The sequence below is a fragment of the Gopherus flavomarginatus genome, chromosome 1 (assembly GCF_025201925.1).
Source record: "Gopherus flavomarginatus isolate rGopFla2 chromosome 1, rGopFla2.mat.asm, whole genome shotgun sequence".
Lineage (NCBI taxonomy): Eukaryota > Metazoa > Chordata > Testudines > Testudinidae > Gopherus > Gopherus flavomarginatus.
This window is the reverse complement of record NC_066617.1, coordinates 228,792,432-228,812,800: the sequence shown is the minus strand read 5'-3', so window position 1 is coordinate 228,812,800 and position 20,369 is coordinate 228,792,432. Positions and strand designations below refer to the sequence as shown.

Sequence of the window (20,369 nt, the reverse complement as noted above, 5' to 3'; positions counted from 1 at the left end):
GGGGGAATGGGACTGTGCAGGGGAGATCCAAGTGAAAGTTGTTCAGGCTCAGCAGGGAGTGGGGGGGATGGAGCTTGATGAGGGAGTCCAGGTGCTGGGGAAGTAGGGCTTGGTGGGGTGGGGGTCTGGGTGCAGCTGCTTGGGGCTTGGTGGGTTGGGGATCTGGGTGTGGAGGACTTGTCAGAGTGGTCCAGGTGCAGGGGCATGGGTCCCATCAGGCTGGGAATTCGAGTATGGGGGACTCAGCAGGGGTGGTCTGGGTGCAGAGGGGCTCTGGATGCACAGGGGTTGGGCGGATGGGGGAGCAGCTCCCTGTACAGTGTCCCCTTCCTCCGTGGCTGAGGAGCATTGGGCCAGGCAGCAGGAAGGGGTACAGAGCTTCCTGCTGCTGGGGGTGAGTCTGACGTAGCCTTGGCCACTCCTTGCAGAGAAGGAGGAAGTCCCATCCTCCCCAGCCCAGCCTGGACTAGCAGCTGAGCCCAGCGCAGGGTAGAAACTACTCACTGGGGCATCCCAGCTCTGCCCCCTTTTCAGGTGATTTACCTCTCCACCCGCTGCTCCAGGCACCCGAAATGATGCACCTGCACTGCTGAGGAGGATCTCATGACCACTCTGGCAGCTACCCTTTGCTTCCCCATCATTTTCTGTGGGGAAGCAAAACAATCTGGGAGGACACATGAATTCTGTGCGTGCACAGTGGTACAGAATTCCTCCAAGAGTAGCAAATGTCAAGCTTCCACTACTACCTCCTTCCTAGTCTCACCACATACTTATACTTCACACATTCTTAGGAAAACAAAACAGAACTTAGATCTTGCGATTATTTCACATTATTTATAATATTCTAGAAGGATACAAGTACCCTTATTGTGCAAATCAGACTGTGTTACCAACTTGCCTGGGAAGACAAACAGTGCTCTAATATTTGTTGAGAACTTTTGATCTCTCACAGAAAAAGCCTTAAAGGTTTGTAGTGTGCCCTTTAGAAATATCCCAAAATCAGGGGGTGGAAAGACTTTTAAGTGAGAAAGTGGTGTTAAACCTTTCCAAGCACTTGTTTCTTGGCAAGGCCAACTGGCTGCGAGTGGCAAATATATATGAAATCCATCAATTAAGCAACTTAATAGCTCTTTTCCAGTCCGCCAATGTAATTCTAATACCACTTCTGACAGGTGAGGCCATCTGGCAAAACTCCTTGAAATTCTTCAATTCTCTGAGGGTGGGTGAGAAAACTATTCATGATTTTAGGCTGCTGGAGTAGGGAGATGTTTTGCCAAATCCTTCTGGTGTTCTGGCTGTTCCCTTACTCACAGCTTGTTAGTGAAATATCAGCTTCTGCTAGGACAGTAGCTTACACCCTTCTTATCGATACAGAATTTTTCTCCTATAAGTCTTAGTGGAAGAATAAAAAAAAATCTTCTGAAGACTTCAAAAGCAAAATAGTTAATAAAGACCCTCGGATTACAGAAGACACGCCTAACAAATATCCTACGGCAGATCTGGATTTCAGATTCTCTTGATTAAATCTCTCTCCCTATTTTTCAATATAACAAGTGCACTTTATCCACAAAGAGTCTGCATTTAAATTTTTAAGGATTAAAATCATAGGTGGCTTTACCTGAAGATCTGATGAATCTTGGACAGCGAATGACATTTTGCTGAAGTTGCTGCTGTGGACTTTGGTGACTGCTAGAGCCAAAGCCGGGGAGGTAAAATTAATGGATTCTGTTGAAAAGTTCAGTTTTAAGCCAATGGCATCCACTATTTTTATTATTCTGTTAAGACAAAATATGCTTAGTATTACAATGCGCCTATCGCTTCATTTTCAAGCAGGTTGTGAAACAGCAAACCAAGCATATTCTGAAAACAATCAGAGCTTTTCTCTGATCTCTCTTATGCCAATGCAAATAAGAAGGAACTCCACTGAAGGCCATGGCATTACATCAGTGTAAACCCAGGGGAATCAGAATCATGTCTCTGATATAAAATTTCAGTTTGGGTGAGGAAAAGAAGTGCAGGCTGATAATTTGCCCATCATTTGAGGAGCTACGTATAGTGTATCACTTTACGAAGATGACAAACACAACATTCAGTTCATCTGTTTACAAAAATGCATACCTTTTAGACACTGGGGATAGTAATGGAACATTTAGGAGATTGCTAATTGTGTCGACCATCTCTCTTGCAACTTTTGGCTCTATTTTCTGGGCTGACAGAGCACTTTCCATTTTGGATATTATGCTGTCAACTTCAGAGGGATTAATCGTGGTATATGTGATATTTGATGAATTATCCAAAATGTTTCCTATGACAGAAGAAAAATAGTGTACATTAATTGAAAACCATCAGAATATTGTGTATGTCAAAGGGAATAAACCTGAGGAGAAAAATGAGCCATTATGTGATGGCTACCATTTAGGCCAGTGGTCACCAACCTGTCGACTGCAATCAACTGGTCGATCCTGGAGACTCTCCCAGTCAATCATGATCTCTAGCCACGGCAGCATAGTGGGGCTGCCTGCTGCTAAGGCAGGCTCCTTGCCTGCTGTGGCCCCAAGCCACTCCCAGAAACGGCCAGCATGTCCCAGCAGCCCCACAGGGCAGAGGGGGGCAGGGGTCTCTTCACGCTGCTCCTGCCCAGAAGCACCACCCCTGCAGCTCCCATTGGCCAGGAATGGGGAGCTGTGGGGGCAATGCCTGCAGAGAAGGGCAGTGCGCAGAGCCATGTGTCCTCTCCAGGGGTCGCAAGAGCGCATTGGTCCCTTCCTGGAGCGTCATGGCCATGTGATGCACTACTGACTGGCAGGGTGGGATGGTGGCCTGGCTTGTGATGGGAAGGATGTGCCAATGTGCTGAAGTGGGGCTGGAGCAGGCAGTGAGCCTGCCTTAGCCCCGCTGCACTGCCGATTGGGAGCCACCCAAGGTAAGTGCCCCCTGGTTGGAGCCCAACCCCCAGCCCTGAGCCCCCTCCTGGAGCTAGCACCCCATACCCCATCCTGCATCCCAAGCCCCTGCCCCAGCCCTGAGCCCCCTCCCAGAACCAGCGCTCCATACCCCCTCCTACACCCCAACCCCCTGCCCCAGGCTCAGCTCGGAGCCCCCTCCCACACTGTGAATCCCTCAGCCCCAGCCCAGAACCTGCAGCCCCTCCTGAACCCCAATCCCCTACCCCAGCCCAGTGAAAGTGAGGGAGGGTGGGGGAGAGTGAGTGACAGAGAAAAGGGAGGATGGAGTGAGTGGGGTGGGGTTTTGGGAAAGGGGCAGAGCCTCAGGGAAGGGGCAGGTTAGGTGGGTTGCCCTTAAATTCAGAAAGTGATCTTGGGTGTAAAAAGGTTGGAATCACTGATCTAGGCTGATATACCAGGGATTGAACCCATAGACCTACAGAATTAAAAGCATGAGTTATTAAGGATTGAATTAAAGAGACTAGGTTCCAGAGCTAAGGCTATAACAGTTCCTATTCTCTGCAGACTGGCACAGAGGCAGACTCATAACACATACCTACTGGTGGGTTACTGTGAAGGGGTGGACTACATCTGGAGGCCCCTGCTGGACGCTGCATAGCCCTGCCTCACCCAGCCCCAGAAAAGAGCAGAAGAGAAGTCCTCTAAGCAGCCTACAATGGCTGCAGGGGAAGCAGCCAGTTTGGGGCTGCTGGAGTGGCCAGTCAGAGCCCATGAGGGCTATATAAAAAGCAGCAGCAGAAACAGAACAGTCAGTTGCTGCCTGGAGTGGGAAAAGATCTGACCATTTTCCTAGCTGGCTGGAAGAGCAGCAGAACCATGGACAGCTCAGTGTGGCAGGGAATGGGGGAAATAGGAAGAAGCTCCTGGCTGGCTGTGAGGACTAAGCAAGTACTGAGATCAGGGAGGGCTCCAGGAAGACAATGTCTATGGGGAGGAAGCCTAGGGGGTATGCCCCATACCAGGGCCAGGACAGTTTAAAGACTGTATACCCTGAAAGGGTTTTTTTCTATTCCACCATGTGTGACTCAGCTGGCTGAGTCACTGAAGACCTGCCAAAGATATTAGAGAGACAAGGCGGATGAGAAAATATTGTTTATTGGACCAACTTCTCTTGGACAAAGAGACAAGCTTCCGAGCTTACACAGAGTTCTTCTTCAGGTCAGAAGGGCAGCTCTCTGTAAGCTCAAAAGCTTCTATCTTTTTCCAACAGAAATTGGTCCAATTAAAGATGTTACCTCACCCAGCTTGTTTTCACACAGCAAGCCTAGCCCAGAAGGAGGACATTCATCACTAATTAAATCATTGTGGAATTATACTATTCACATATATAAAGAAGATGAAAATTCAGCACCGGTGTTAATGGACCCTATTTTGTTTAAACTAGTCTCTAATTTTCAGCCTGCTAATTCTAATTTTATATCGTTAAATTGAGAGCTATTTTTAGAAAATATGCATTAACAGGTAAAATATTTATAATTATGGTATAATCTTGCCTGCCCTACATGTAAGGAGGACTGGCTGGAGAGAAAGATGGCAGGAGGCACTCTGCCTAGTCTGAAGGGCTGACAAACCTCAAACTCACTGGAGCAGTGAGACTACTCAAGGGGAGGATGCTATTTTGAAAAGATATGTAACTCTCTTGTGCTTGTTAAGAGTAAAGTGACTGTAATTAAGAAATCCTTGTCTAAGTCTGTGTTCTCTGCTTTCCTGACATGTTGTCCCTGAAGAGGTTAAACTAAGAAGCCACAGTTCCCACAGTTTAGATGGAATTCTGAGGGAGTATGTATAAGCAACTTGGGAACTAGGTCTGGAACAGGGTCTGGAGCACCTGTACTGTGGAGTCCCACATCCCAAGAAGGGCTCAGTTAAGAGGATGGAGCCTATATATGTGCCTTAGAGTCTCACAGCAAGAAACAGTGAGTAGTCCCTGCCCAGCACTTGAGATCCAGCATTTAGGTCCACTCACAACAGACTGGCATCTGTACAGTATAGTACTGGGCCAGGCTGTGACAGATGCATCCCTATTTTAAAATGCCAAATTCAAAAAATATTGATTCCATAAAAAGTGTAACGCTGACATTTATTTTTTACTCTTCTGTTTTTCTTGTATCAATGTAAAGAGGATCTTGCCATTGAATTCAATGGTCTTTACATCAGGCACAGCTGAGCAGAGGCATAAGGATCCAGAAGATAGCATCTTGGTCTGCAGAGCTTTGGGTGGCCTCTGCTACAAGACCACCCATCCAGCAATCATAGCAGAACCATGATCAATGTACTACAAACCCCAGGAGACTAAGCACAAAAAGAAGTGCTTTCCACAGAAAACTTGATTGGCTACACCTCTCCATTGCCTCTGATTGGTCCAGACTCACTATTTAAGCATAAAGGAAATTCCAGAAAGATGTCTGTGCAACCCTTCAGTACCTGGGATGCTGCTATAACAGACCCCCTGCTTCTGACCCTGCCTTTGTTCTTCAGCTCTGCCCCTTTGCTTGACCACGATCCCTGACTCCAGCTACAGTCTCTGACTCTACCTCTGATTCCTGATTCTGGTTCTGACCTTCAGCTTGACTCCTGGCTTCTGACTCAGGCTCTAACCTATGACTCCTGGATCCCAACTCCTGCTCCGCTATCAGGCCCTACTCCTGTACTGACTACTAGACCAGTCTCCTGATCCTACCCACTAGGCCAGATCGCCCATGTCCTGGTCATGACAAGAGGTGCATTGGTCTGCACCAATTGTTTTTAAAAGTGGGCATCAGAGAGAGAACCAGCAGAATGGAAAGACTATATCATAGTGTCCCTGTGCAAAGGTAAAGGATCTTGCACTGAGTGTGGCAACTACAGGCCGATCTTACTGCTATCAGTCTCTGGAAAGATCTTTGCTCACATTCTGCTTGGTAGGATGCAGCCACTTCTTAACAGACTTCCACAGCAATCAGGTTTCACTATGGGACTGTCCTTTACCCTCCAGCTGAGATGCACCAAGAATTTAACCACCCTCTTCACGTGGCATATATTGACATCAATATATGGCTTTTGATCTGGCTGTCAGGTCAGCACTTTCAGCCCAGGTCAGCTTTTTATCTCATTGACAGGTTCACACTAAAAGGAGCTGGAGTTCCAAGTGCACGATCTTCACGCTGGTACTAGTGTGAAAGTGTGCACTGGTTCATGGCTTTCTGCACAACATCAGTTGTGCAGCAGAGATGTGTTCTCTCCCTGGCAGCCTTCTGCTGAGCTATTGACTGAATACTAGGATTTCCCACTCCAAACATCAGAATCAAGGTTGGTCAAGCCACGTTCATTGACCAATATGCTGCTCTATTTGTGGGGAAGCGAGAGAATTTCCACCGTGCCCTTCAAAGTTTCCGAGATGCTGCCCACACCATAGAGTTGAATGTCTCATGACAGAAGACCAATGTCCAGAACCTTGGATCTGGGCCACCAGAATCCTCAATAAAGGTGGGGTCAAGTGCCATGGATAGCGCCAATGAGTTAATCTACCTGGGCCACAAGCCAAGGTCAAACTGTCACAGTAATCCAGATGTCCTCTGACAAATAGGTCTCACCACCTCTTACATGAAGTCCAAGCCTTGCCTATGGATGCAAAAACATCTCTGGGCTGAGACAAAGTTCAGGATCTATCAAACTTGTGTACTGCCATACTGCTATATAGGTCACAAACTTGGACTCTCTTACAGGCAGACTTGGAGCAACTAGAGGCAGTCCATATGCACTGTCATCACCAAATCCTGAACGTAAAGTGGTTTGACTTGTGCAAAATGCCATAATCTTGCAGACATCTGCCCTTCCTCCAGTCATTCACTGCATTCAAAATCAGCATTGCATGCTCCTCTGCCATGTTGCTAGGATGGACAAAAATATCCAAGCACACCAGGCTCTCAGACTCTCCATCAACATACAAGAGGTGTATGCCTGGATCCTACCTGATGCTGCCTGAGGGGCCACCCCAAAGATTCATGGATTCACAGGACTGAGTCAGATTTGGGAACTTCTCTCTACAATGTCTGGTATGATACCATAAGCCATGGTCACTCTGGCTGGCGCAGTGGTCCTCAGTAGACCAGGCACATTTGATGATATGTCTGGCCTTTAATGACATTCTAATTAACTATTTTCTGGAAGTTTTATCTTTTGACTTCAGTGGGAGTAGGATAAAATCCAGACAGTAGGGATTTCAGAGACAACATACATACACACACACAAATATAAATATCTAAAATCTCAGAGGATAATCCCACCCAGTTACAACTTTTTAAGGAAGATCTAGTATTGATGGATAATTTTGCTTTGTTTCCACAAAGCTCTTTTTTATGACAGCAACTGAGAATTCTTTCCCATGACTCTGAATCTCTTTCTTTTCAGGGAAAAAAAGAAGGGAAATATATGAAAGCAGTTGGTAATTTATCTGAAGAATACATTTATTTTCAATCCTGCAACTATATTCTCTTTTCCCCCCTCCCATCCCACTTGTTATTTTGCTATGTTTTTTCACTGAACATAAAAGCCTCTAAAATCATAAAGACTTATTTTAAATTCAAACTTATTTCAAGACTCTTCTGCCCAGTTCTGTCACTCTCTTATTTGTTTACTGCATTTTGCCTGTCCAATGTGTGGTGCTAGAAACAGGTCACATAGAGCCTTAACTCCTATTGTTATCAATGGGTCTACTTGTAGAGTAAGGCTGTAGTCAACATGAGTAAGGGTGGCAGAACCTGTTCCAAAGAGAGAACTGTACTCTATTAGGTTTGTTTAAGACTCTTAACAGCACAAGGCTCTTTCAGAACTATGTTACTTAAATCAGTTTTGAAACTTTATTAAACAGGTAAGATCTCAGTTCTGTGAAGGGAAAAAACTCCCTCAGACAAAAGATGCCAAGCTATCTGTTTATCATATTTACCTGTTTTACCGTTGGTCCCAGTAGCTTGGCTATCGGTGGTCGACTGAATACCAGGAGGAGAGAGGATGGTAGGTTCAGTGGAAGGAGCAGGAGACACATTTATAGGTTTGGTTGAAGGAATGGCAGAAGGAACTACAGTAGCAGGTTTGGTTGGAGACATAGGAAGAGAAATTGTGGTAGATTTGGTGAGAGATGTAGTGAAGTATTTGGTGAAAGGCACAGTAGGGGGAATTGTAATGATAGTTGTAGGAGAAGATGTAGCAGGGGAAATTGTAGTGGTGTTTATAGGAGAAGGAGTAGCAGGGGGAATTGTGGTAGGTGTGGTGGAATGCATAGCAATAAGTTTGGTTAAAAGATGATTTGTAGTACTAGGTTTGGTTGAAAGATGAGGAAAAAAAACAGTGGTTTGTTTGGGGGCATGAATATCAGGAGGAGGTTTGTCAATAGAAATTTTACTAGAAGAAGCAGCAGGAGAAGCTGGAGGGCCACTTTTGCTAGGGGCAGCACATACAACTGTGTCTTGTCCATAACTATAGAAAAATAAAAGAATGGTATGAAAGTTGTGGCAAGCTTAGCATTGTTTATATATTAAAGAACACCATTTAATAAGGCTTCAGTAAAGGAAACCTTTAAATGACATCATTACAACAGTGCATCAGATCAGATGCCTGTGGTACTCTGGCAACAAATATTGTTAATTTGTCACACTTTGAGGATGCAAATTCTGAATTCTATTTTGTTAAATGCTCACTAGTAATTTAGGTATTGTAATAGCAACACTATGTTGGGTGCCTACTTTGTGGATGATAGCTAGACTTTGAACCTTATAGCATGTGGGAAAACCCACGTACGAGAGCTAAAAGGAGAGGAAAATTCCAGTGGGTTTTACTTATGGAGATTTCCTTCCCAATTGTTATGTTGTGGCTGGGGTGTTTGCTAATGCATTACAGACTAAAAATCAGAATATTCCTTAAATAGGAAAGCAAGTCTTTGCTATTTATACTTACCATTGCAATATTTGTAACTCTTCAGCAGTTGAGGGCCAAGATTGCAGAGCTGAACAGAAGCACAGTTCTATGGTGACAAAGACATGAAAAAGCATTATCCTGATTTGTCCAGTAGCCATTATATACAATTGTTAAAAATCATATTTTGACCATTTAAATTCCATAAAGCATTTTGAGATAATTTGTGTCAAGCTTTTTCACATTCATAATCATGTAATAAATTAATATAAATATTAGTACACCATCACATCTTTATGGAGTGGCACAAGCTGTCACAGACAGTGGAGATGGCTCTTTTGGAGTGTTGCAAACAAATGGAGTGTAGAATGCACAACTTCATGACTTGTGATTTTAAAAAAGATAGCATCACCCACTACCATAAAAATACCTTTACCTTATCAAGTAGTGTGGCAGTCTGTCCTTCCTTAATTTGTTGTACAAACATAATCAGCAGTTTTTCTAACACAAAATCTCCCCAATAAATACAAACACTAAATACGTTCCATGTCTGAATATCCAAAATAGGAAACATGGCAGAGAAACACTTTACATATACTCTTCCTGCAACTAACTTTAATTAACTCTTTTATTTTAAAAATACATTTGCTTCGTTTCTGTTAAAACATTTACAGGTCATCTTTAAAATTATTATTCTTAGACTGAAGAGGGACACTGTAATAAAAATATATTAAATATTAACGGCAACTTACCAATTTGGACTACTTCTGCTCTTTTTAAACGTGCTAATAAACTGCTTATATTAACAGTCTTGGCCAGCTTTACTATAAACTTGCAGACTGATATACTGTAATGAGAAGAAAATGAATTGTAAACAAGAAACAGATTTAACTTTATATGCTGTATACAGAAATACTGCCAATATCTGAATTCAAGTACCATTTTCCCAACCTATTTTTAAATCTGAGGACTATTATTATGCTAACAACCTACCCTTTTCAATTTAAAAATAGAGAGAACAAGAGTATTACTTTGTGTTGGTTTACTCTCTCCTTGTTCCATGGACACCCACTAAGACTTAAGGCCAAATCCTCCACTGCACTCAGTTAAGCCAGACAAGTAAGTGAATGAAGGCACAACACAGTGACTGAGTTTAAGTGATAGGCTTAAACTTCTGTTCAACCAAAGTAATACTGATGAGATCAGTACCCCAAATCTTACCACTCAAAATAAGGGGCCAGTGCAAGAGGTCATGGCTTTACATCATAACCCCAAACAAGAAATCAGCCAGCCTCTACCTGACCTCGCTGTCATTTGTGGGATCCAACCAGTTGCTCCCCTCATGCAAATAAAGGTAGAGACTAGGAATTCTTTGATCTACACTAGATTTAAGAGATTTCCCTTCTAATCCCCAGCAAAATCAGATTACCCCAGGAGCATGCCAGTCAGCAACTACCCTACCTCACACTGAGCAACAGAGGAAACAATTCAAATGTCCTTCCTCCCAGTCCAGGCCTCCCAGGAGATGTGAAAAAGTCAAAATACCCTCAGGACATCAGCCAGTTCTGCCTGGAGGGAAAAATCCTTCCAGATCCCACAGAGGGGCATTCTGGCTAGGCCCACAATACACCATAAGACAAAATTATGCCACCTTCAAGATATGGTTGCCAACCCTCCACGATAGTTCTGGAGTCTCCAGAAATTAAAGATTAATCTTTAATTAAAGATTGTCATCTGATTAAAATCTCCAGGAATATGTCCAACCAAAGTTGGCAACCCTACTTCAAGACAAATAACTCACAGAGAGGGAGGCTGGAAAGTCATTAAGTGCCAGCAAAGATGGTGCCCATGCCCAGAGAAGAAGCATTATAATCCAGGGCTGGGGATATGTGTGGCTGACCAAAAATGATCAGCTATCGCCCTACAAACTGGCAAATTGGGCATCGAGGTTGGCGGGGGGAAAGAGAAATGTCCTCTTCTATCCCCAGTGCCATCCCTTTAGTCTTCCTCCTTCCTGAGCTGGCCAAATCCTCTTCTCCACTGAGAAAGGGTGGGCATTTTATGTTGCATGATCAAAGCTGCGGGCGGCGGGGGAACAAAGCTTTCAAGGAGCTAGTTACAGTTCCTTGATCCTCTGCCCTATTACCCACCATGTTGCAGATTAGCCTATCCTGGCAGCTATCCTAACCTGCACTAATTGGCAATGGTCCCTAAAGATGTACTCTAGCCAATCTTCCTCCCTTCTCTGACACTTTGGAGTAAATCCAAGGTGACTTCAATGGGACTATGGCTAATGATAATGGATTTGATCCAGGGTTTCTCTGTCTGTCTCTGAGTCTGTATACAGGGGGCCTCAATCCTGTTTCTATTTACTTAATTTGAGGCAAGATCAGCCCCACATTTGATTTCCTAGCTAGTTTGTTTCAGTTCTACTACATATCTATTTTTTGTACACAATACAGCACAGGTACCTTAGGGGTAAAATTATTATTTAAAACTTTAACATGGCAGACCTTTGGTTTTCTGCAGCACACTCCATGAAAGAAGACTGTAAGAAAAAATAAATTAAAGTAAAATATTCTTTCAATAGAAAACATGTTTGATCATCAGCTACTGAGAATGTCAGAAATAAATAGGAAGTGCATTTTTCCAAATAGCTATAATAATAAATAAGCACACAAATAAAAGTGCTTACCTCACTTTCTTCTTGCAATGTTTTGTTGAATTCTGAAATTCTTTAAAAGCAAAGGTTAATTATAAATGGTGGATTCTACTTATGTTTATAAAGAAGATATTCACAGAAGTTAAAATGGTAGGAACTAAAGGAATGTTAAGATATATAATATTTCTTGAAATGTTCTTTGAAATTTACTTGGCAATGATTTCCTAACATGCTAACTCAAAATCATATTTTAAAATTGTATAATTACTTTAAAGGTGCAAATGTCTAATATTATAGTAAACAGTATTAGTTAACAAAATAATTGGTTGGCATTTTGGATGAAGCCCTGTAATTCCTGTTTGCTACTTGACATTGTCAGAGGAATTTAAGTTTAATCCTCTGTCATCACACCCATATAAACATATTTTATTATCGATTCACTTATTTTAAAGTAATTTAATATTGAGCAATAGACAATTTCTGACTAGTGTTCTGCTAACAAGCAAGTATGTGGAACACAATGAGAATTTGTAATTGAAGCAGGGCATGGGAACAGAGGAGACATATAGGCTCTTTCAACTATAGAATAAGCACCAACTTGCAAGGGAATTTTTCTGAATTTCAATCTATAGTTTGCCACTTCAATTTTGCTCAAACCTATGCCACTCCAACTTTGAATTTGATGCAGTGAAACAGGAAGAGACAGCAGAGAGAGTCAAAGAGTAATGAGCTAGGAAAATGATCTTATCAGCTTTGTTTTGCCTAACCAAGAGTTTTGGATGTTTGCAAAGAAAGCAAACTACATATCTTTGGGATATTATAAAAGAAGAAGTAGCACCAGAGTCCAAAACAGAACAAGGTGAATGTGACAAATGCATGCAGGCAATCATAAGCACAATAATATTTCATTTTCTAAGCAGAATGAGACCAAAACTGGGTCAACCATGTTTTCCTGATGAACACCCATATTTGATTACACAACTGACAACAGATAAGTGATCAGCTATTTCTCCTTTAATCAGCCTGCCAGTACACATGGTGAAATTCACACAACTTCAACACATGTTGTTATTTTCTTACTAAGGCCCTGATCCTGCAAAGATAGAGCCCTGCATCTGTGTGGAGCCACACTGAAGTTGCAGGATAAAAATCTAAATAAAGATAGCAAATAATACTATTTGTAAAATATCAAAACACCAATAAATAAAACTAAAACTAAGAATAGTCTAAGCAATGTAAATTTTACCCATACTGTGAGAAAATACTGAAATTCCTTATACATTCCTTAAATAATATTCATTCTAGAACAAATACAGGAATAATGAGAAGTGAAGAACCTGCTGATGACATAACAGTTCTCACTTAATCTTAAATACAACCAGTATTCAGCAGAATTGGAAGAGTCAATTTATCATGATAATTATAAGTTACTTACTTTGATTCTTGTAGAGTAGGTGTTGTAAATGGAATTAATTTTGTAACTTTATTGCTACTGGTTACATCATGAATCTGTTAGAAACACAGAGTCAAATAATAATTAAAACATATAATTCTTATATAACTTTTAAAAAATGAACATCTTACTCAGCCCAACAGTCTGAAATTGCAAAGGTTAAAAGCACTCATCATGAGCACACTGTAAAACATGTTTTAACAGAAATCTTAACAAATGTGACCCAGGAACCACTGGATGCCAACTGGCAGAGAGCACAGAGGATATATAGGATTTTTCAGGGATCCTCTGGGCCAGATATATGCATGATAATTCACCAAAGGCTGGCATGTGAGGTGTCTACCGAAAACCAGTAACCCACTGGTATTCATAGTCATTGTAAAATCTATGTATGGAGAATATTTACGGAATTATATAACTATACTGAAAACAATGTTCTTATGGTCTTGGAGTTAAGGGAGGTGACCAGGTTTGGACAGCAGGTGAACCCACCCTTTGGGGAGGCTAGCCCACTGGCCTCATCCCTTCTGCCTGAGGCCGCACCTGCCTGATTCCCTCTTCTCCTTGCAGCTGAAACCCCAAGCATCCCACATCCCCACCTGGCCCAACCCCTGCCAGCAGGCCCAATACCTGAGCTGCCCCAAGCCACCCTGGTTGGCCCAACCCCCATTGGCCACCCTGGGCCACACTGGCGAGCCTGATCTCCGGGCTGCCAGAGCCACCCTGGCCAGCCTGACCCAACCCCTGGGCCAGCCCCTGCTATGCCGGTCCAAGCTACCCCAACTGGCCTGACCTCCACTGGTGGGCCTGGCCCCGAGCTGACCCGGGCCACACTGGCTCACCCAACCCCCGCTGGCTGGCCTGATACCTGAGCTGCCCTGCGCTGTCCTGGCTGGTCCAACCCCCGCTGGCCACCCTGGGTCACACTGGTGGGCCCGAGCCCTGCCAGCCAGCCTGAGCTGCCTCTGGTTGCCCCAACCCCTAGCCGCTGGCTGAGCCGGAGCTCCAGGCCGCAGCTGGAGCCGAGTCTCTGCTGGCTTTGTGGACAGCATGGGCAGGGCCACAGCCTGGCCTATGATACCCACTGCCCCTCTCACCAGGAGGTGACATACCCCAGAATTTCTCCTTTCAGCCAGGAGGTAAGAGACACATGTCTCTCTGTCTGGCCATTTGCCTATTGTACACTTCCCAGTGTAGGTCTATTTGCATACTGAGCCACAGGCAAAATAACAGACTGTGAAATATAAAGATGAAATCTACAGGAATAAATAAACAACAGGGTGTCCCATTTATGAATAAAGATGAATGATAGGACTGATATATCTCAAAAAACCACACTGAATCCTTCACTGTGAAGGCAAGCTGACAGCACACTTGTTTCGTATAAGGAGGGTCATCCAAGCCTGGCTCTAAACCATTGAGGAACTTTGGGTGAGCAATACTTGGTTAGTCTAGAATGTGTTATATTTTATTTTATATGTAACTATTTGTTTCCAATATGTCTACTTGCTATTACCTGAATCACTACGCTTTGTTAAATAATACTTGATTTCACTACAAATTTATCTAACCGCTCTGTACTAAGCGTGGTGGTGATCTGAAGTGGATCTGGTAAGCTGGGATGTACTGTTTCTTTGGAAGCAGTGGACCAGGGCTGGACACTTCAGGGAAACTTGAGGGCTGAGGTGTACCATTTGCTAACCTATAAATTAACAGCGGGGTCTGTGAAGTCTCGTGGGGAGCGTTTGTGCTGCCCATGGTCAGTGGAGAAAGGGAGCTGATACACAACAGGCACAGACAAGACTTCCTCACACTAAGGGCAGGTCGTGACAAGGTACATCACAGCCCTGGGCACCCCCGAGAAGCATCACACAAACAACTGATATTTCTTTGTTTACTGCACATAGCAGACATTTTGCTGAAATGGACATCGGACATCTAGTACACTGATATGTTACCAAAGGAACCATTAGCGATCATGAAGCAAATTGTGATATAAGTTAACAATTTACAAAACATTTTAAAAATCATATTAGGATAAGATTAATTTAAATGGATAGAATGGGTAATAGATAAAAAATTCTTAGGACTTACTATTTCAACACTTACTGAAGTATTATTGCTTTTTTCACTGTACTGAAATTTTACATAGCCCAGGTAGAAAACTAAATACAAAAAGACAAACAAAGTTAATAATAATGTTCATGGTTCATTGCTTGATTTAGAACCATTTTGAGAACTATACATTTCACTTGTTTTGTATTATGCGAGAAGATAAATAAAAGTATTCAATCTACCTACTCTGAGCCATTCATTATTCTGTATTCTTTTGCCATGCTTATTCATTTCCTCTCTAAACTAAATATTCCCAATATCTTTAGTTTCTCCAGGTCTCTAATAATTTTTGCTGCCCATCTCTAAACGATCCCTCTTTATCCTATATCATTTTCAAGATAGAAAAACTAGACTGCACAGACAGTGACCCAGACCTTGATCTGCATAATGACAGCATTATATTGCTTCCCCAATTTTAATCTGCTCTATATGTTTCAGGCTGGTATAGGGGGAATCTTCCAGTGCCATACTGATGATGTAGTGACTCCTATATGATTCCCCCCTTGTGACCAGTCAGGGGGTGTCGCTGAAGGGAATAGAGCAGTCTGGGCACTGGTCCAGCATCAGTGTAAATTAGAGCAGCCTTTAGATTACTGTAATTTAAAACCATCAGTTAATGGCTCCAAAGGCTCTTAGACCAGTCATGATTTACTGGGACTGCTCTAGCTATAGGGAATGTCATACAAGAGTCACTACATCAGCTGTGCACCACTCAAGGCTCACCATATACAGCTTGCTATGTCATCCTTAGGGCAGCTCTGTACCAAGGGAATGGCTATGTTTTTTTTGTTTCCGTCTAATCCATGATGGTACTTTCCCTATCACTGCATGACTACATAATTTCCTTAACAAAACTTTTTGATTTTTGAAGGTCCAAATATGTGCCAACAAATACTCCTTTATCCATTCTTTTGTTGACACACTCAAAGTAGATTAGAGAAGTACCATGTTGTTTGTCCACTTTCATTTAAGTGTTCTATAAGTATTTTCTAATCAATCTTTCAACCTCTGTTCTTGGTACTGAAATAAAGCCTATTGGTCTGCAATTCCAAGATGACCCTTAGATCCTTTTTAAAAAAATGAGTACAACATTTGTTAACTTCGCTTGGAGTAGCTAATTTTAATGAGACATTTTATACTTCTAATAGATGGTCAGGTATTTCATTCAGAGCTCTTGGACATACACCAACTGGTCCTTGTCCTTTAATTTATCAGTTTTTCATAGCATCTTCCTTTTTGACTTCACAATCTTTGAAAAAAAGTCACTAAAGGTAATAAAGATATCTTCCCAGCATACTGTGTGTTCTTTGCAGAGAAGCTAAATGATTTCTTTGAATCAGAAATGATACAGACATCATTTAGTTTCTCTGCAAAGTCCTCACCCTCTTTAATTTCTATTTTACTTCCCAATAGCCCAGTTGACCCATCAAGAGGTTTTCTGTTGCCAATATATCTAACAAATCTCTTATTTGTTTTTATGTCTTCGCTTTTCAAAATCCCTCTTAGGTCTCTTAATTATGAGTCTGTCAATTTTAGTTTCCTTAGTTTTAATTTTCATATCGTATTGTATTGTGTAATGCATCAAACTTTGAACCTATTACAGTGCTCCCTCAATACTTACATATGCTTTCTACTGTTTCCTTTTTATCCTTATTTTTAAATATAACACTATTTTACTGTTTAAAATAACATTAATGATATTATTATAATACAATTTTAAATGAATTATTTGCATTTCCTAAGCTTGATAATTATAAGTACTAGTAGTATATAAACTTTATATTTATATGTGGATGAGAGAAATTATAAATTTAATATTTTCCTTCAGTATGAAACTTGTGAAGTACAAACTCAGAAAATATTTTCTTAAATATTATTTTTAATATTGCACATGATTTTGTAAGAGAAAGTTACATATTTATTTTCTAGGTTGACAACCAGGATATAAGAATTTCAAACCTAGGATATTTTAGAGATTTTATAAAAGTACAGCATGTATACCTCACTACTCAGAAGAGAGAAATATTTGGAGATAATACATTTAAGAAAAAAAACCACTAACCTGAATTATTACATATGGCTGATAAATTATATAAGTTGTTACCAGATAGTTTTGTTTCTGCAAAAAAAATTAATCCAGTTGAATTCAAATGTAATCTTGTTTAACATATGTATTTAAATATTATGTTTTTAAATGATGAATGTTTGTATAAACTGTCTTCAGGTTTGCAAAATATTTTACATTCTATCTATGCTTTACTGGTATTTGTAAGGCACCTGTCACTAGGGTATCTAAGTCCCAGTATTCAGATGTAATGTATATCTATCTAAATTGTTCTGTAACTCTTCCCCCAGCATAACTATATACTATATCTACACACATATACATAAACATACTCTCTCTAGATATAATAAAAACATATTTTAGTGGTCACTATTTAAAAAAATAAATAAAGCAGCAATTATATTTTCCATAAACTAGTATCTGAGACAATGTGCCACTGTTTCCATATACTTAGAATGGGAAGTTAATTTAGTATCATATTAGATAGACAGACAGATGAAATAAGACGTTCATTTCTGTAATTCATATTACAACTTTCCAGGTGCAAGGAGTGAGGAAAAGGCCATTTATCTGGTCAGTTTTGTTGTTGAATATTAAATTAAACAAACATGCATGGTTAAGCTAATAAGGTTAATATACTGTGCACTACCATGTAATATAAATCAGTATATCATGAACAGACTCTTAACATACTGCCATGCTCAACCACCATAAAAACTATCATGTGTTTTTGATGGTATTACTCTGGCTATTTATTTCATGAACACATGAGATTCAAAAACTATTCTATTTGATCCATCCCATTATTTTATCCAATTGTTAAAATAATTTTTTTTCTTTCACATGGTACAATATGATGCGATAACTGGCTCTGTGGCTGAGGGGAAAGCAGTGGACTTGTTGTTCTTTGACTTCAGCAAAGCTTTTGATACAATCTCCCACAGTATTCTTTTGTCCAATATCTTCATTAATGATCAGGAGGATGGGATAGATTGCACCCTCAGCAAGTTTGCAGATGACATTAAACTGGGAGGAGTGGTAGATATGCTGGAGGATGGGATAAGATACAGAGGGATCTAGACAAATTGGAGGATTGGGCCAAAAGAAATCTGCTAAGGTTCAACAAGGACAAGTGCAGAGTCCTGCACTTGGGACGGAAGAATCCCATGCACTACTACAGACTAGGGACTGAGTGCCTAGTCAACTGTTCTGCAGAAAAGGACCTACGGGTTACAGTGGATGAGAAGCTGGATATCAGTCAACAGTGTGCCCTTCTTGCCAAGATGGCTAAAGGTATTTGGGGCTGTATAAGTAGGAGCATTGCCAGCAGATCGAGGGACGTGATCATTCCCCTCTATTCGGCGTTAGTGAGGCCTCATTTGGAGTACTGTGTCCAGTTTTGGGCCCCACACTACAAGAAGGATGTGAAAAATTGGAAAGAGTCCAGCGGAGGGCAACAAAAATGATTAGGGGGCTGGAGCACATGACTTATGAGGAGAGGTTGAGGGTACTGGGATTATTTAGTCTGCAGAAGAAAAGAACGAGGGGGGATTTGATAGCTGCTTTCAACTATCTGAAAGGGGGTTCCAAAGAGGATGGATCTAGACTGTTCTCAGTGATAGCAGATGAGAGAACAAGAAGTAATGGTCTCAGTGAGGGACGTTTAGGTTGGATATTAGGAAAAACTTTTTCACCAGGAAGGTGGTGAAGCACTGGAATCGGTTACCTAGGGAGGTGGTGGAATCTCCTTCCTTAGAGGTTTTTAAGGTCAGGCCTGACGAAGCCCTGGCTGGGATGATTTAGTTGGGGATTGGTCCTGCTTTGAGCAAGGGGTTAGACTAGATGAGCTCCTGAGGTCCCTTCCAACTCTGATATTCTATGACTCTATGTTTATATATGCACTAAGTCATATACTTACCATTTTTACAGTGACTTATACCTACAAAGAAAAGTAATGATCAGAAATAAAGGTTGCAGTATACATGCAGCTCTCCTGCATAAATCCAATACAGTAGCATTGAAACATACTTCCATTTTATTTGTCCATCAAACAATAATCAGCCCAGACAATAGCATTGCAAACTTTCACACCCCATTTAGCCAACCCTCCTCAATCCTGTTGTATAGGTACCACTTCTTGGGGTGAGCCAGTAGTTCAGTCTTCATAGCCAATGAATTCCTGATTTCTCTGCTGAGGCTATCATCTCATGCCAAATGTGAAGCATGGTTTATGTTTTTTGTGGTACACAATAAAAAGGGCTAATATATCTAATGCACTTTTTTTTTTTTACTTTAGTGCTGGACAGCCATCAGAAGGCAGTGACTTTAGGTTGTTGGATGATCCAGTTTTGAAACCTATTTTACAAAAGTAAAAGGTTCTAAGCCAGTCCCTGTGGGGCACTTTTTAAACATTGTTTGAAGCTCTAATTATTTTATAAACTCACTTCATTATACAGTATTACAAAAATACTAATATATTCAGCTCACTGCTTAAATTAAAATAAGTTTGCCTTACCATTTATGTTGGCAGTGGTTGGTAGAGTAACACTGTCAGTTACATTGAAGGTTCTATTTGCAGATAATTTCTCTAAAAGAAATAAAAGGTAACTGAATTTATTAAAATAGTTAACACTGTATTAAAAGCAAGACATTAGAAAGATTCAATTTAGATCATTTAGATAGTAGCACAAAGCTGACAAGAATGGACTTGTCTCTTTCTCTGTGTTGGTATAGTGCCTTAGTGTTCCCAACCAGGGGTACGCATACCCCTGGGGGTATGCAAAGGTCTTCCAGGGTGTACATCAACTCATCTAGATATTTGCCTAGTTTTACAACAGGCTACATAAAAAGCACTAGTGAAGTCAGTACAAACTTAATTTCATATAGAAAAAATGAGAAAGTAAGTAGTTTTTAAGTCAGTGCTTGTGACACTTCTGTATTTTTATGTCTTATTTTGTAAGCTAGTTTTTAAGTAAGGTGAAACTTGGGGATACGCAAGACACATCAGACTCCTGAAGGGGTACAGTAGTCTGAAAAGGTTGAGACTAGGTTGAGAAAAGGTTGTGCCTTAGTACAATGAGGCCTTGATCTTGTTTAGCGTCTGTATGTGCTACCACAATGGAAATAATAAATAGTAAGGATACAGTAAATGCCATAGAGCAAGTTTAGGGACTATCTACATGCTTTTATGCCTCAACCCTGCAAAAACTGCTGGCCATC

The 20,369-nt window shown here is 41.3% G+C and overlaps 1 protein-coding gene across 9 annotated transcripts in view; it reads right to left on the bottom strand.

The window, feature by feature from the left end:
• The window catches only part of ADGRG2 (adhesion G protein-coupled receptor G2), a 101,781-nt gene that overhangs the window by 31,050 nt on the left and 50,362 nt on the right, over window positions 1–20,369 (bottom strand). For 8 of the 9 annotated variants that reach the window (XM_050936473.1, XM_050936481.1, XM_050936478.1 and 5 more), the window contains 12 exons: window positions 19,666–19,737; window positions 19,069–19,089; window positions 17,148–17,204; window positions 15,065–15,135; window positions 12,953–13,026; window positions 11,551–11,590; window positions 11,369–11,403; window positions 9,608–9,702; window positions 8,898–8,964; window positions 7,891–8,420; window positions 2,119–2,305; window positions 1,619–1,775 (listed from right to left, as the gene is read on the bottom strand). In XM_050936473.1, the coding sequence (XP_050792430.1) occupies window positions 1,619–1,775; window positions 2,119–2,305; window positions 7,891–8,420; window positions 8,898–8,964; window positions 9,608–9,702; window positions 11,369–11,403; window positions 11,551–11,590; window positions 12,953–13,026; window positions 15,065–15,135; window positions 17,148–17,204; window positions 19,069–19,089; window positions 19,666–19,737 (1,406 nt within the window). The remainder of the gene's footprint in view (window positions 1–1,618; window positions 1,776–2,118; window positions 2,306–7,890; window positions 8,421–8,897; window positions 8,965–9,607; window positions 9,703–11,368; window positions 11,404–11,550; window positions 11,591–12,952; window positions 13,027–15,064; window positions 15,136–17,147; window positions 17,205–19,068; window positions 19,090–19,665; window positions 19,738–20,369) is intronic. The other variant, XM_050936476.1, reaches the window with a different exon arrangement.